Source organism: Sparus aurata, chromosome 17 (assembly GCF_900880675.1).
Source record: "Sparus aurata chromosome 17, fSpaAur1.1, whole genome shotgun sequence".
In the NCBI taxonomy this organism is placed as follows: domain Eukaryota; kingdom Metazoa; phylum Chordata; class Actinopteri; order Spariformes; family Sparidae; genus Sparus; species Sparus aurata.
Window position 1 is genome coordinate 33,171,816 of NC_044203.1, and position 16,615 is coordinate 33,188,430.

The 16,615-nt window shown below is 42.9% G+C and overlaps 1 protein-coding gene across 1 annotated transcript in view; it reads right to left on the reverse strand.

Moving 5' to 3' along the window:
• Window positions 1–437: 437 nt before the first annotated feature.
• The window catches only part of agmo (alkylglycerol monooxygenase), a 58,052-nt gene continuing 41,874 nt past the window's right edge, over window positions 438–16,615 (reverse strand). The window contains exon 13 of the mRNA XM_030395142.1: window positions 438–988. Within this exon, the coding sequence (XP_030251002.1) occupies window positions 908–988 (81 nt within the window). The 3' untranslated portion in view covers window positions 438–907. The remainder of the gene's footprint in view (window positions 989–16,615) is intronic.

Consider the following 16,615-nt stretch of genomic DNA (forward strand, 5'->3'; position numbering starts at 1 on the left):
CGACAGAAACCCTGTTATATATCAAAATCTGTATGATTAATAATGAATGTTTATCTTTGTGTCGAGCACTTTTTAAACCTCACTTATTTGTTCCTTCTGTAACATCAAACTCTGATGTTCTTGTTCTTGCAGTCGTCATGTCGATGCCTGATCCGTCATTCTTCGCTCCACTTCGGTACTTTAACAAACGTCTTGGCGTCTCTCAGATTCGTTGATGTGCAGGTTTTGTTGAACACAGGTGTCACTGGTGAACGAGTGGTTGACTCACAGGAGATCCCTGACAGGAGATAACAGCACCATCTGCTGTGGACTGTTTGTCACTCCCACACAAAATCTGGAGGCTCTGACTCGCTGCACATCCTCCAGGGATTCATTTCGTTTTCTTTTTTAGATTCTGGTCTGTCAGCCGAGTTAGAGACATGAACAATGGAGACGTGTAGAGCAAGAATTACAAATGTTTTATTGCAATGAGAAAAGCAATAAACTGTACAGTGTCGTGCACGTGAAATTAAAAGGAGCAGCATTTGTTTTATAAGGAGGTATATGTTGCATAGAAAAGGATTTAAAAAGACATCAGAATTGATTATTAAGTTGATTAGCAGCGCAGCATCTTTGTTATTTAAGACAAAAGTACAAGAGATGGTTTAAAAACAGATACATTCATCTTAAGAAATGTGTTATTTTAGGGAAACCTGAGCACCTTTAGCATTTTATGGCTAATTCACATGACAAATGTTTAGTTAGAAACAGACTTTAGTCAAACAAACACAGTTAAAAGTGAATCAGCTGACGTACACAGATGAGGCATGAGAGTGTTTGAGGTTATTAAAACGTGTTAGAAAAGGAATTACTTCATTAATCACGACTTGGTGAAGATAATATTCGGTCCGTGTCGTCTCGTGTCGACTCAGACGGTTTTCTTCTTGATGCTGAGCAGCTGAGAGACGCTCTGCAGACCCCAGAACAGCAGAGAGAGGGAGACAAAGGCCTGGACAACACAGACACACAGACAGGGTGAGGATCAGATCAGATCAGAGGCGTCAGAGTGGATTTCCCTTCAAAATGACGGCTGTGACACTCTGAAGATAAACTGACTGAGCTGAGGCGAAGACACGAAGCTTCATCACACTCAAGTGTCTGAAAGTGACGACAGCCACGAGAGGCGGATGCTGGTTCGTCAACGTGTTCATGAGGCGACAGCTTGAGTTTGATGGAAGACGTGAAATAAAGGCTGATACGTTGAAATTCCAATTCTTTTAAAAGTAATTTTTCATTACACTTCAGATATCTGCCTGCACGAATATCTTCAGCATCAATTAATCTGCCAAATATCAGAAAATAGCAAGAAAAAAAATACATAAATTATTCATTTTGACAGTTTTAAATCACTTATTTTGTTCAGCTAACAGCCCAAAATACAATTATATTTAGTTTATGGTCACAGCAGATTATAATACAGGCAAATATTCATATTTTAGAAGCTCGAACAAGAACATTTTGGGAGTTTTTGCAAAAGAAAATGACAACTAACTGATTTTTCAAGATAATCAAAAATACAGCGACATAAAACTAGCCTTTGAAACATGAACTTTACTTTTTTGTTTCATGTTTTTTCTATAATTATTCAAGAATATAATTTAATAAAGCTGTCCCAGCCTTTAGGAGCAAAGTCTGGATACACGTCCTCCTCGATTTAATAGATTTAAATGTTATCCGACATGTCAGCAGTCAACCGTCGTCTGGAGAACAGCATCAGCTAAACTGTACTTCTGATTAAAATCAAACTGGATCGTCCTAAAATAAAAAGAACCACGACAAAAAGAACGAAAAACCGGACGTAAAAAGTGTGACGGGTAACATTTACGACCAGCGAACAGAAAGACAAACACCCAAAGTGAACTTGTAATTGAAAGAAAACAGCGAGGGGCGCTGGAGAAAGTGGGCTCAGAGGTGAAGCAGCAGGTCTTCTCCCCTGGCGCTCTCACGGCGGGGTCACCGGGGTCACCGTCATGGCCGACCTCGCCGCTCAGAAGAGGGGAGGGGGGAGAGAGAAACCCGGGGCCCTCGCCTCCGCCCCCTCGCTGCTGCGTTCTGGCCCATAAACTGCATCCTACATCGCAACCCGAGCCAAAACCAGACCGCTGTCCATCACAGGCAAAACGGCATGATGGGAAAAAAAGCAACGTTTCCTCGCGGACACGGCAGCTGTTTTCCTCCGAGAGAGAGAGAGAGAGAGAGAGAGAGAGACTACCTGAGAACTGCCTCCCCGCCGAGAGACAATAAAAGCATCGCGATGGACGAAGAAAAGGAGGAGAAACGATTTAATAAGAACGTAAAGAGGTTCAGAACGAGCTGCTCCTGCTTTTTCCCCTTTTTAGTCTCCGTCCAAATATCATTTACAAAATCTGGAGCTTTGAATTTCTTATCGACCAAACAAATCATGACATGTAACCAAGTACATTTACACACTTCCTGTGTACTTTTGAGTACTTTTTAATGGTACGCGACATGTTTCAGAGGAAATCTCTCGACCTCCTTCGACATCCATCAACCAGCTACTGTTATTAGTTACGTTTTAGATTAAGATTAGTGATTGATGTGTTTATAAGATATGATGCATTCAACGGCATATAAAGCATTTAAAATCATATTATATACTAATAATAAGAGGAAGAAGATGAGAGTAAAGGGATAGTAAGACTACTTTTACCTTAAAAACTTTAAATACACTTTACTGATAATAAAACTTCTGGACTTTTACTCCAGTTAAACATTAATCCAAGACTTTTAATTGTAATAAAGTACTTTTACTGTGTTTTAACGCTACTTTTACTCGATTAAAGTATCTGAAAACTTCTTCTCTCCTCTCCTCTGTTGCTCTTCACACATTCCGAAAATAACATTGATCAACACAGTCAATTACTTTCTTATAATATCACCGGTTTCCAAATAAACCTCAGTGTGTACTGAAGCTGGTTCTGATTCTGTGGTTAACACCTGACACCTGCGACAGGTGTGTCAGAGGGAGCCTCGACTGAAAGCATCTTGCACAACGTGTCGCTTCTTTATTTATTCATCACGGCCTAAATGACCCAGTTCCATCAGAACAGGCCCGTACAGGAGAACACATACACACATGCTGCCGGTATCATCCGAGCCGCACGAGGCCGATCGATCGGTGAATGAAGAACCCGTCTCAGTACATCTTTATTTCTTGCTCCTAATCCACATTAATCATTTATATTTTAAAAAAACTAAAGATTTTACACTCAAGTCTAAAAATATGATGAACAGTGATCAATTATTTTTTTAAAAACACATCATAAATACCCCAATGATTTACATATTTCCACCGTGAGGACTATAAATGTTCTTCAATAATACGTAATTTCATTTAAATCATATTTTCAAGGCAGGAATTTCCAACGGTATATTTTAAAAGTGTGGTTATGCCTATTTTACTTAAAATAAATACTTTTCTCTGAACAGATTTAAAGATTATAAAGAAACAAAGACGTCATCAATCGAAATCAAATTGAAATCTCACTGTTTGTCAAAAGAGGATCCACTTCACGTCGCTGTGTGTTCGCTAATCTAAGTAAAGATAAAAGGTAGTTTTGGGGAAAAATCTGTATTAAATTAATAAAAATCAAATGAAGAATAAAGGTCAAAGTAAAAGTCACGCTGACATTTTAAGCTTCTACGTCACGACAAATCCAGTTAATGCGGTTTAAACATGACGGCTGCGAGTCTGAACTCCACGCGGGAGAAAACAGACGAGGCACAAACAGACGAGGTCGCTTCGTGTCCATCTCGGAGACGGATTGGGATCGAGAAGCTCGGCAGAACCTCGCACGTCACATTTCACTCGAACGGACCGAAACATGACAGAAGCTTCTATCAAAGCCGCATGTCGAAGCCAAAAGGAAGGAAGGGCACCCATTGGACTGTTCTGTTCCCATCTCTCTCTCCCCCGTTCGCCCCTCTGCGCTACATTTTTTTAATGGACTCTGTAGGAAATCCATGTGGGACAGATTACATAGTGGAAGGAAGCGGGTTTGATCGTCTACAAATAAGCACTACGGCCAGACGGCAGCGGGCTCCCAAAGTAGAGATCTCAGCAAATCCGCTCACACTCACTTTGTTTTCCTGCAGAAGGTACTTTGTTAAGAGCGGTAATACGAAAAGCTGCAAAAACATGTGGTTTCTGTAGGCTGGGGCCTTCAAACGGCAGGTCCGTCTTCTTAAAAAGGACGTTATCTATCTGCCCTGCGCCGTAAATGTCACATTAATGTCTGCGTTGGCGAAATGTGAGGCACAGAATTGTCCAGAGTGGATGTATTTGTCCCAGCAGTGCTCAGCATCCAGGAATGTTTGGTGTGTGTAAGCGTTAAATATAAAATGTTAACGTCGTGGCATGTTATAATTATGCTTAGTGCAAATGAAAAGAATTAAATCAACTGCCGGGAAAGGTTTTCATATTTGTGGGATTCGCCTGGTGCCAAACAACAAACACAGGAAGTAGAAAAAATATGAGCAAAGATAAAAAAGCATGTATTTAAATTGAGACGTATAAAAAGCAGGATATGCACACCTGCCACAGATTACTGTCAGGTGGTTCTTGGATATAGACAAGTGCTTTTATTGTTTGCACGGCGGATACAAAGACAGCTGCGTTGTTTCTGTTTTCCTCAGAGTCACGACGACCGACAACACAGGACGGAAATATGAGTTTATTAATTTAGTGTCTGATTGAGTCACGAGAGCAGAGAGAAGATGCTGCCGGTGTGACTTGAAGGTGAGGTTTGTAGGGAACAGATCTGACCGCTGACGGTGTCGTTATTCAGCAGTTTGTTGTTTGTTGATGAGGTTTCATCAAGACGTGGAGCCCGTGTGGACTCGCTCAGGCCCCCCGTTCGTGTATCCAGGTAGCTTCAGTTTGCTTCTCAGCTGCACTTCTGCTCCATCTGTGCTGCGAGTGATTAATAACGTGGATGTTTGCGCTCCACATCTGGTACTGACAGTCTATACAGTGACTGCGTGACATAACATTTACTCTAGGAGGAAGTGCGGGTTTGTCTTGCGCAAAAAGACCTGACGTGAAGTTTTAATTATGTTGAGAAATACGCATGGGAGCGGACAGATTTACGCAGCAAACTTCATTAAACGGACGTATAGGTTTGGACATCAGGTGTGCAGGCCGCTCTGATAAAAACCCATCTGGTGCAAAAAAGTTCAAGCGTACAGTCTGTAGCTTCTGCTGCTGGGGGGCAAAATAAAAGATGTCTGCAGGGAAACTAAACTCAGTTTTCAGGTGTTTCTGAGCAGCACCTGTGAGGCAGAATGAGGTCGTGATTTAAGGTTTTAGTCACCTTAAATGCTGTTTCATCCACCGACTTCCCTATCGAGGAAGTAGTGGAGGCAACCTCATGAAACGCACTCTTAACGTGAGTAAACTTGTGGGTTTCTGTGGGCTTCAGCATTGGTCGATTTTAATGCAGAATTCTTCGAACATATTATACTTTTAGATAATCGAGTTTGTAGCCTAAATCTGTGTTTCTACATTACACTTCTCTCCTGATCATAACAAAATTATATTTCCATTTTTTTTAAATGAACATCCGATTTAGACATTCAGTGGGAATTACAAGAGCTCTCTCTCGAGAACAACACTGTAATATTCAGATGCCAAATTACTGGTTCAAATAGCCGCTTCATCTGCAAAGTGTCATTTTATTGATGAACTCTGGTGTTGACAAGAATAAAAGTCCTGAAAACATCTGCAGCTCCACCGCAGAAGATCTCTGGAGAGCAGCGCCGGTCGGCTCTGTTGATCGATGCTAACCATCCAGCAGATGCATTAAACACCTCGGGGTGGATCTGGTTGCCCCTGGCGACTGTCTCCCAGCCTCCAGCGGGTTAACCTGGCAGAGCCCCTCGCTGTTCTCCGACTGCAGCTGCGCTCGTGATTGAAATGAAAACAAGGCAGAATGGCTGCTGTCAGCCCGCGTGATATACGACCTGTAATGGGATGTTTCCAGAGCTCGCTCTCCATATGGCTGCCTACAGTCCACCGGACCTGGACTGAACTGTGTCGGAAAATACTTCTGAGCGTTTTGTTTTTGGGCTGGCCGCGGAGCCCGAGTGGGTGGAGTTCGCTGCAGCCGGACGTTGATAGATTGGAGAAAATAAACCCCAGAAAATGCCTGTTAATACAGTTTCATCCCTCAACATCTTATGGAGTCATTTTTCTTGTGCGTTCGACCAGATTTTCCTTGAACTTTTTGGGGTTTTTCGTGAGGAAATCAACCAAGATTTTTTTTACGTACAGAGTTTAAAAGTATTTTCCTGAAGTATTTTCCAGGAAAAATCAGCGAAAGATAAAAAGACATTTTAAGTTTTAAGGACGAGTAAAAGGATGCCAGAACATGACATGCACACATATATCAACACCTACACACACACACACACACAGAGGACTTCCTGTCTGTTCGTTATGAGCGCATATACCGTCTCTGGGCTCGGCTTGTTGGAGCAGACTCAGGAAGGATACGCTGAGCAGGTTAATGTCCCACCAGAGAGTCGCTGCAGCGCTGGATCTGTAGCACAGCCATGAGAAATATCACCGACACACTCCCACGCAGGCACATGCACACACACACACACACACACACACACACACTGCAGCCAGGCTAAACACATGTGAAACGACAGTTGCTGTACGGCGAAAGTGTAACAAAACACAAAGTGGTCTGATGATACGCCGGTTTAGAACGATACAGTTGTTGTGTCCGCTGTGAGGTCACTTGTCGGGTCAATAGTGACATATCAAGACCGTCATGCCACATTAAAAAAAGCACGAGACAAATCCCCTTCATGTTAATCTCCCTTCAGAGTGCAGGAGGCCGGCACAGTTTCAGCCTCGATAAGAGAAATCTTCACCTCATCGTTAACTTCATCTATGGAGGGCCACAATCCTCAGAGCAGTGTTGCGCAGGTTACCTCTAAGACAGAAATTAAAATCATTTGAAAGTTTCTTTGCAGAGTTATGTGTTGCACAACATCTGGACAGGAGGATGCATTAGCTTTTGTAAAATCTAGTTTCTTTTTGTGCTTTCATGGAGAAGAAGAGAGAAGCATCTTCACCTCGACTCCTTCCATCAACCCACTCGCTTTTTATAAAACTCACAACAGCCTCTGTTTTAGTTCAACTTTCCTGCTGGGGAGTTTGAAGCCAACTGTTCCCGAAGCCGTGCCGCGTTCCTGCCACGTGGGTCGGAAAAATCCAAAAAAGAGGCAGTAATCAAAGTCTCCAATTAGCGACGCAACACGAGGCAGCAATCAGCTCGTCGACGAGAAAAAAGCTCCAAGGTGTTAGCACGGCAACAAACACACCAAATAAAAGATCTGCGGCCCAATTAATGTTTATTTGAGTAAGACAATGAAACGCAAAGTCGGTAACAGGATCAGATAAACAAATTTAAAAAGGCCCCAAAAACAGCTCCAAGGATAATAACTGGTTGAGGAGGCAGACAGAAACTGAACTGCGAGATAAAAAAAAAAGAGGACGTCTGTTCGGAGGGGCAGGTCAGGACCTCTGAGAGGAGGAAAAAGGTCTCGAGCTGTCAAGTAGAATTTGAGGTTCACAGGATATGACCAACAAGAGGCCAACAAGAAGCGAGGCCACGAGGCAGTTTAGAGGACGTTACCTCAGGAGCTCTTACTACGGCTGCACAAATAAAATGATTTCTGTGCCCGGGAGCAGCTGAAGGTCTGTGTCATATATAAAAGAAGAGAGCTTCCTGCGGCAGATCACTTCAAAAGCCTCAAAAAGCTTTTTGAGGATCAGAAGTCAGGTAGAGCGCTTAGCAGGATCAACAACCCACGTGCCATCTTCTCCCCGCCTGCAGCGCTCCTGTCAGTAACAATTAGCCTCCGCTTTGCTTTCTAGTTCTTATCGCCTTTGAAAACATGTTGGCTGTCTGATTTCTGGTGTGTTTGCACAAGGAGGAGGAAGAGGAAGTGATTGAGGTGGGGCAGGAGGGGACCACAGACCAACAAGGCAATCATCGACTCGGAGACGAGTGCACTCAGCGCGGCTGTAGACGGAGACGCTTCAGATGCTGAGCCGGCCAAAATATGTGTAATTGCGGACGCTTGTGCAAGTTTGCGGAGTCCGTTGCTTCAACCGTGAACCGGACCTTTAAAATGTGGTTTGAAGATATGTTTTAAACGGCAGAGATGGCCAAACAAAAGTCTAGAGTTTCTGTTGCTCTGGAGGAGCCGACGGTATCCCAAAGGATGAAGCGTCAGTGCCAGGAAAACACAATCGATACACTGGAAGAGCATCGGCGAGAATCGAGTGCAAACCCACCGTGAGGTCACCCGACTGTTCTGACGCTTGGACCGCATTTGGAGGAACAGGGTGGAGCTGGGGAGGAAATCCTGATTGGATCTGACAGAGAACCAGAGGATGTGCCATAGTGGTGACTTGTCAATCACACGGCCAAAACTTGAAGCATACCCTGTTTTATCACCTACGTTACTCTCAACGGGGTCATAATTTATGAAATGAACATTCTGACATGTTGAAGAAGACTTAAAACTACAGACTGAGACAATAAACTGTTCACTGAGGTGTTAAATTAAGTGAGAAGTAGGGTCATTTTCTCATAAGCTTACATAGAATCAAACTTCTTTTTGGAACCAGTGGACCTGGTGGACACGCAGGTTTAAGGCACTTCTGTATTGGCTTTGTTTGGATCCAGAAGTGAGGCAAGTTCAAATATCCACCAAAAATCTCATTTCTAGAGCTAAACAACAAAATAAGGACCCATCAGGGATTCAACGATAAACAACAAGGACAGAAACTCAGTTTATTACAAAGTTTGGTTTCTTAAAACAGGCACAAGTAAACCGTCTTCACAAACAGATAAATACAGGATCTCTGAAAAAGAAAATAAATCAAACATCTGCGACACTGTCGGACAAGAAGGACGTTGCAAAGACAAAAAACTGTGAGTCACTGATCCACCTTCTGATTATCGCAATTGAGAGCTCATTCCAATTGATTTCCAATTTAAAATCTAAATCTAGACACGCCTAGTAAATACACAGCATTTATAGAGAAACTTCTGGCCTAAAGTGCTTCAAACTTTGCCTTTTTCATTCACACATTTTCACAAACAAAACAATGGACACAGTTTAGGTTCAGTGTCTTGCTCAGAGACACCTCAACATGCGGAGAAGTGTCGGACGATCTCACGCTCGAGGCTCAAACAGCAACACTTCTTATCGAACCCTGAGATTAAATCATGCATCAGTATATCTGAGGTCTGCTTGATGCATCCGTCTCCTCTCTCAACCAACATGTCAGTGTATAAAATATTAACCGGTGCAGCTCTGCAGCTCTGCAGCAGGGAATCGGCTCGGTCTGGATCCGTCTGCGACAGTGGCTATTCCCAATTTTGCAATCTTAGATCTGAAGTCCGTCCAAAAAAACTCATAACCCCCCAACTGCTCGCAGATCCTGGCAGCTGGAGACACTTTCCAGCTCACTTCGGTTCAAGATACTGCAGCTCGAGCTATTGTGCAAAAAAGGACCATGAAGAATGTGATTTTACTACAATATCAGACGTGTGATTGTTAGCCAGTGCGCCAATGAGCGTGGCGGAGAGAGAGGTTAATAAACTGCGTGGAGAGTGATGAAAGCTCGCACTCCCATAAAGATTGCTAAATGAATATGCTAAGCCTTCGTTCAGAACTACTCTGACAGGTCTTCTACGGTAAAACTCTTTGAGTTATTTATATTTGAACTTTATGAAAGCCTTTTATCATTTGTTATGTTTTGAATTTGCGAGCCGACGTCTTTGGAAATTGGGGTCGCACTTCTGTGAAATCGGCTTTATGCGAGGGAGCGGGGGAGGAACTCCAGAGCAGCCAATCGTCAGGTTCAATCAGGTTCACATGCTGGCTCCGAGGCCGCATCATAAACTGGACGACTGTTGTGTTTCACCCATGAATTAAAGCACAAATAGGAAGACAAATTCAAAAGAAAAGTCGATGTTGGCCACAGAAACGCACCCGACGAGAAGCCAAACTAAATACTGCACGAGAACCCCCGAGGGGCCAATTGCTGTTAGATTTCCATAGCTTTACCTGGCAAGTGGTTTGACAACATAAACCAAGCGGTTACTCTTTGACGGGCACGATCCCCTGCACATTGAGTGATAATATTTCACACTGCGTACGGTCGACCACCCCGCTGTTTACTCCAACGGAACAGTCCTAACCCAGCACTTCGCTTTCAAATCCCTCCATTTTCTCCCTGGGAGGAGATTTCCTCCCTCCCCCCCCTCCCCCCCTCCCCCTTTCCATTCCTGCGAGCTCTCAGATGATGTCATGCTCACCGAGTTTCCACTGCTCCAAACAATCCTGTTAACCTCAGCGCTGCTTCTTGCTACCACACATTCCTGCCTCGAAAAGAAAAGAAAAAAAAAGAGCAAAAAAGGCGACCGCTGACCTCTCGCACCTGAGATTTTGACGGGTGGAAACGACACTCGCAGATAACGCCGACCTCTCGCCGGTCGGGGTCTTATCGGACCGGGAAAGCGGGAAAGAGGGGGTGTGATGTGAACTTTTTTTGCAGACGAGTCGGGTGATGTGTTGAAGATAAAGCCTCTCTGTGCCGAGGCCGAGCCTTTGTGTGTGACATGAACTTCATAATATTGTTCTGACCTCTTCTTTTTGGCCATGGAGCATTTATCTTTCCTCTGCGAGTCTGACAGTAAAAAAAAAAAAAAAAAGGCTCTTTTTGAGATCGGAAAACAATATCAGCACCGAGATGAAAAGATGGAAAATCCAGCAGGGTGTGAAAACTATTTAGATGATTTTTTAATATTTTGGATTGGGCTGGATTACGTAGATTTAGATTTCCTTCTCGAGTGTCGAGCTCGCATGAGCCAACGCATCGCTCCCCTGAACCCTCACTGAGGACACATCTCAGTCATGTTGTAAAATGGAAGCAAAGTAGACAACCCAAAAAACCTCTTAAGCTTTTTATAATCTCGCTGATTTTTTTTGCTCGGTTCCATAACTACACAAAGGAAAAAGTGAAAACCGACGATTGGAAAATACAAAAAAAGGGACCGCGAGCAAAGTTTTGTTTCTGCTGGAAAGTTTGATCTCGAATGGTTTCTGTCAGACGGGCGACCTCGTGAAGAGAGACAGGTGTATTTTTACGACCTCTCCTCTTAAATTACTGTGACTTCACCAGCAGTTAGTGGCCGCTCTGAGAGACGAGCTGCTTAATTACTCTGGGATGTACAGAGTCTCCGCGCCTCCAGGGCCTCACTCAGTAATAACACGACCATGTGTTACATCATTACTGTCCAAACTCAGCACGCAGGAAGTGTATTTCACACACACATAGACGGAGAGGAGGACTGAATAATGCAGCCCTGTGATAAAACTACCTTTCAGAAGTCAAGTTGTTGTTCTGTAATTTCTGCTGCCAAGAGTCTTTAAATCCAAACCATAACAAAAAACTTTGATTGATGATGTCATGAAGGAATCATGGGAGTTGTATCTGAAGTTACTCCTGCAGAAATGTTCGTGGGTGAGGTTTAAATTACAGTCTTAATCATGCCAGGTAAAGGCTGAAATCTGCTGTCTTGTCTATGTGAAAGGGAGGTGTAATATTCCTTCTTTTTAAAAAAGCCTCCAACGGGGTAGGCGTAAACATGTGACGTGACATGAGGCACGAAGTTGGGTGTGAACAGTGACGTACAACATATGCGTCAGAAGAATATTAAGCTAACAGGAAGCAGGTCGAATTTGTCTTCAAAATAAGAGCTTCACATTGCACCCCATTGGAGTTTAGAACTGGGTTCTTAGCAGGAGGCTTTTAATTTGAAAGTAGCAACCGCTCCTAGCTTGTGGCTACAACAACGAAGCGGACAACGAAGACAGCTAGTTGTAGCCGCAAGCTAGGAGTGGTCGCTACTTTTAAATTAAAAGCCTCCTGCTAATATCTTAAAAAAGGTCTCATCCTTTAAATTACACTTTGCCCAGAAATAGCAGCAAACAGACAGAACCGCCTCTTTATGAAGATCTCTGTCCTGATTGGATAAAGTGTGCGGGGACAGAGGAAAACGATTACTGTTGGAATATAACGCTGTTCAACATTTGTGTTAATAAGAAAAAACATCGCTTGCAGCAGCTTTAACAGAAGCTGAATGGAGGAAGTGACTTCCACAATAATCACGACGAGGAGCGCTAATGCTGTCCGCTGAGTGCCATCCTATAAAAGAAGCTCGAGTGTGGCTAATAGTAGCATATTAACACAGTCTGCAGGCTGTCTGGTTAAATGAGCTGACTAGTCGGCTGGTACAAACTATGACTAGCGCTGAATAGAGCTTTAAGTCAGGCGGCAGAGCGTGAATGTTGCAGAGCAGTCAGCAGACTGGAAAAGTGCTTCATACATTGAGTCCATTTAACTTTTACGGTGGGTTTTTACAACAGCCAGCAGTGCGAAGCAGCAGAATCCGCCAAACAATGTCGCGTTGATTAGCATTAAACATTTGGTTCAGTCAGCTGTGGTGTGTGTGGAGGTAAATTGCTGTGAAGGTAAAAAGCAATATGCTGAATACAGCGTTAAAAGTTTAATTATTATGCGTCTACAACCCAGATTACACACAAATCTGCACTGACAAGTTTGTTTTATCCAGCTGTTCATATATACAGGAAGTCTCGTTCACACTTCTTCTTCAATAACCAACTGATCCTTATCAAATGTGTTTATGTCATAACAGGAAATCATCAGTTATCTGCAGGAAGCTAGAATCCGTGCATTCAACTCTCCCTGACGACAACTTCCACACGTACAGATGCTGATATAGGTTGACGGCACACACACAAACACACACACAAACACACACACGCACAGTCACCAGCCTCCTCTGAACCGGCGAGCTCTTCACAGACGAGGGTTTTTGGGCGGCGAGTGGGCGGCTGGGAGCGAGAGGCAGCCCTGGTTTACAGGTCAAGCCTGCAGCTTTACAAGGGAAATCTCCAGAGCCACTATAAATACCACTGTGAGCTTTAAGGGTGCAGTATATCACACCACTGGGTTTGAAGGACCACAAACCGACCTAGTTTTTGTAGTTTTTTTTGTAGTCCCCCTCCTTTTTCCCCGACTGTACAGTCGCATGAGCCTGAATACAATTAAATGTGAATTTCCCCTCCTCCATTTCAAGTGACTGTTAATTGATTGGCCCGACTTCAAAACACGCCCCCCCCCCTCCACCTTCTGCAACAAAGAGCTGGCCGTTCACCTCGCGCGTCAGACTCGTATATCATTAAAGTACCTTAAAGTTTCAGGGTGGGTTTTTTTTTCTCTCTCTCTTCCTTTGCTGTAGTTCTGAGCAAAGAGCACAAATACGTCAGGAACCAATTCAAGTAAATTGTGAGGTTTTTTTTTCGACGAGCCCCACCTGCAAAGCGAGACATTTATTCGGCTCAAACTGATGTACTGCGACTTGAAATGAGGCCTAATGATTCGTTTAAGGAGACGGCTGCGTAAAACTCACAGTGCTGTCGAGGTGACACAGCCGTGCAGCACGTGCAGCATAAATCAAGACTTTTTTTTTGCTCTGAAGCTGATTGGATATGCTCTCCGTATCAGACATTATAATTCATTTGGCTTTTATTCCGCTTTTTTTACGGTGGGAAAAAAGGGGAAAAAGGTGGGGAAAAGCCTCGAGTTGTCTTTTGAACACCTGAGCGGAGCAGATGTGGAGTCAGAGGACAATAAAAGCGGCGATTCAGCGCTCACGTGCGAATCTCATCAGCCAGCTCTAGTTAGCGGCAGACGGCGCTAATTGGTTCCAGAAGTGTTGCTCTCGTTCACACTGGCTGCGATGGGCGAGCGGCGAGGGCGGGCAGAGAGAGCGGGAAGAGAGAGAGGGGGGGGGGAGGAAAAAAAAAAAAAAAGAGGCAGTCGAGAGGAGGGAGGGCGAGTAATGAGAGGTCAGCCGCCATCTACAGTCGGGCTGCCAGAGTCAGAGAGGCTCGCCAATTTTATGGTCAATTGGGCGACGCATCTGGACTCATAGATCACAGGGCCGCGGGGCTGGACTTAGCACCCAGCTCACACACACCAAACAGACCACACAACACACACAATCACAGCCAAACAGGCTACACACACACACACACACACACACACCAGGGAAACATGATGCTGTCACGAAGTCTTATGAGGATTTTTACACGGTTCCTACAGTTTACCCAGAGAATAATTATATGATTTAAAGATTTAGGTTTGTTATATTCTCCACTATGGCAGCAATGATTTATTAGCTAGCCGAGTTGCTGTCAACTATCAAACTAATCGGGAACTATTTTGATAATGGAACAGTAATAGTGAACTGTGTATCTTTGGGCTTCGGACACAACAAGGAACAGGGTTCGTACACATTTTTTTTCAAGGTCAAATTCAAGCACTTTTCAAGCACTTTTAAGGGTCATTTTTAAGATTTTCCAGCACCTTACTGCTGGGGTAAAATACGTATCTAAAGGAATATATATACTTGTGATTTTTTTCTTCACTTTTTATCACAATTATGTACATTGTATTATGCTGTAAACATCTAAAATTATATTCTATAATAGCAAAAACTTCAGAAATTAATTATCCAGTCTGATCCCAATTTTGTAAAAGACACAGAGTTATAATGTCAAGCACTTTCAAGCACTTAAACTAAAATCCAAGCACTTTTCAGACCTTGAAAACACAACATTTTGAAATTCAAGCACTTTCAAGGATTTCAAGCACCCGTACGAACCCTGAAGGAAGTCGTCTTTTGCTTTGGGAAACACTTCGACATTTTTCATGTATTTCTGACATTTTATGCACCAAACAGCTGATCGATTTATCCAGCAAATAATCAACAGTTTAATCGACAATAAAAATACTTGTTAGTTTCAGCCCTAATGGAGATCCTAGTGTGTCTGTACTCATACAGTCGTTAACAGCTGTTGTAAAAGTTGTGAACATTCATTAGATTTTCACGCTCAAAGATTAATTACACCTTTCAACATATTTCATTACTTATTAACTAAATTCTCTCGGGTATTTTCTAGAATAAATTGTGAGTGAGTTGAAACAGGCTGTTTTGAAGAGTTTGTGGAGAGCTGCCATTTTCATAATCGCCAAAGAAGAAATGTTCTGCGCGCTCTGATTCCAGCCTCTTAAATGTGAATATTTTCTGGTTTGTTTACTCGTCTCTGACGGGAAACTGAATATTTATGAGTTGTTGACAAAATGAGACATCAGGACGTCATCTTGGGCTTTGGAAAACACTGATACTGCCATTTTTTACCATGTTATAAACCAACCAATTGATAAATAGGGAAAATAAACAGATTGTTACCTGTCTATATCACTATATACGTGAACACTCTTCTTCATTGCCATTAACTCTCCATGGTAACCGTCACCTAGTAGAGTTTTTGTTCAGTGCATTCGCAAAGTAAAAGGCAAATTGTACATACTCACGAGCTACTAGAGGCTAATTAGCTGTTGTTTGATGATGTGCTGACTTCGTGTTCGTTGTGTTAAACTGTTAGGAAATGTGGAGACAGTTTCAAAGTTGCACACACTGTATTTTGGACGCAAATTGGTTTTCTGGTTCACGCTCAACAAAATTTTAATGGAGGGAAGCAAAGAGGGGAGGCCAAACTCAGCGTCAACCCAAATGAACAAACAATTTCCACAGTGTGTCATTATATGAGAAATTACACGGAGGAATTGTATTAATTGGACTGAAAGCAGTTTTAGATGGAAGTTCAGATCGTGATCTCACTTCAGGGCTATATTTAGAAAGACAGTCTGACTACTGGACAGTAAAAAAATAAAGTTTGAGTCTTGAAATGAAGAGAAACAGCTAATAATACCAAATAAAGATCATGAGATCGACAGCTCAAAGTGAGGTTCTTTAGTCTGCTGCTTATTCTGAGGTCAGGAATGAACTCTACAAAGGATGAGAAGTCCTTAAAGTATTTAGAAAAAATAGAAATATGCACTTTCATGACAACTGATCACACTCCATCTGTCGATGAAACTTGAGCCGAGACTGTTTGAGCGAATCCTGAATTCTTTGAACATCACATTGGTTTCAGAAGGAGGAATTATCCCAAACTGTATGCGAGTCACACTCATGACCACAGCTTTGTTGATTGTTATTATGTTTTTTGTTGCTGTAGCGCTGTAACACATTTCTCTCATACGTGCACTCTATTAATCAATCATGAACCTTGGCTTTTGTTTCAGCCGTCAATATCAGCAGCTGAAATAACAACTCTGCTGTGCTGATTATTGTTAATTCCACAAGTTGGCCAAATTACAAATTCAACTCCTGGCTGTTGTCTAGTTAGTGCGTAATTGTTTATACTCAGTCAAAGATGGTTTCCTTGAGAAGAGGCACCACTCTGTGACATTTTGATAATTGACAGAACACAGAATAAACAAATCTACAGGAAACTATACCTTAACCAAACCTCCGCGTACAAGGTGAGGTGATCAGAAATGAATGCACATGAGAATGAGTGTTTC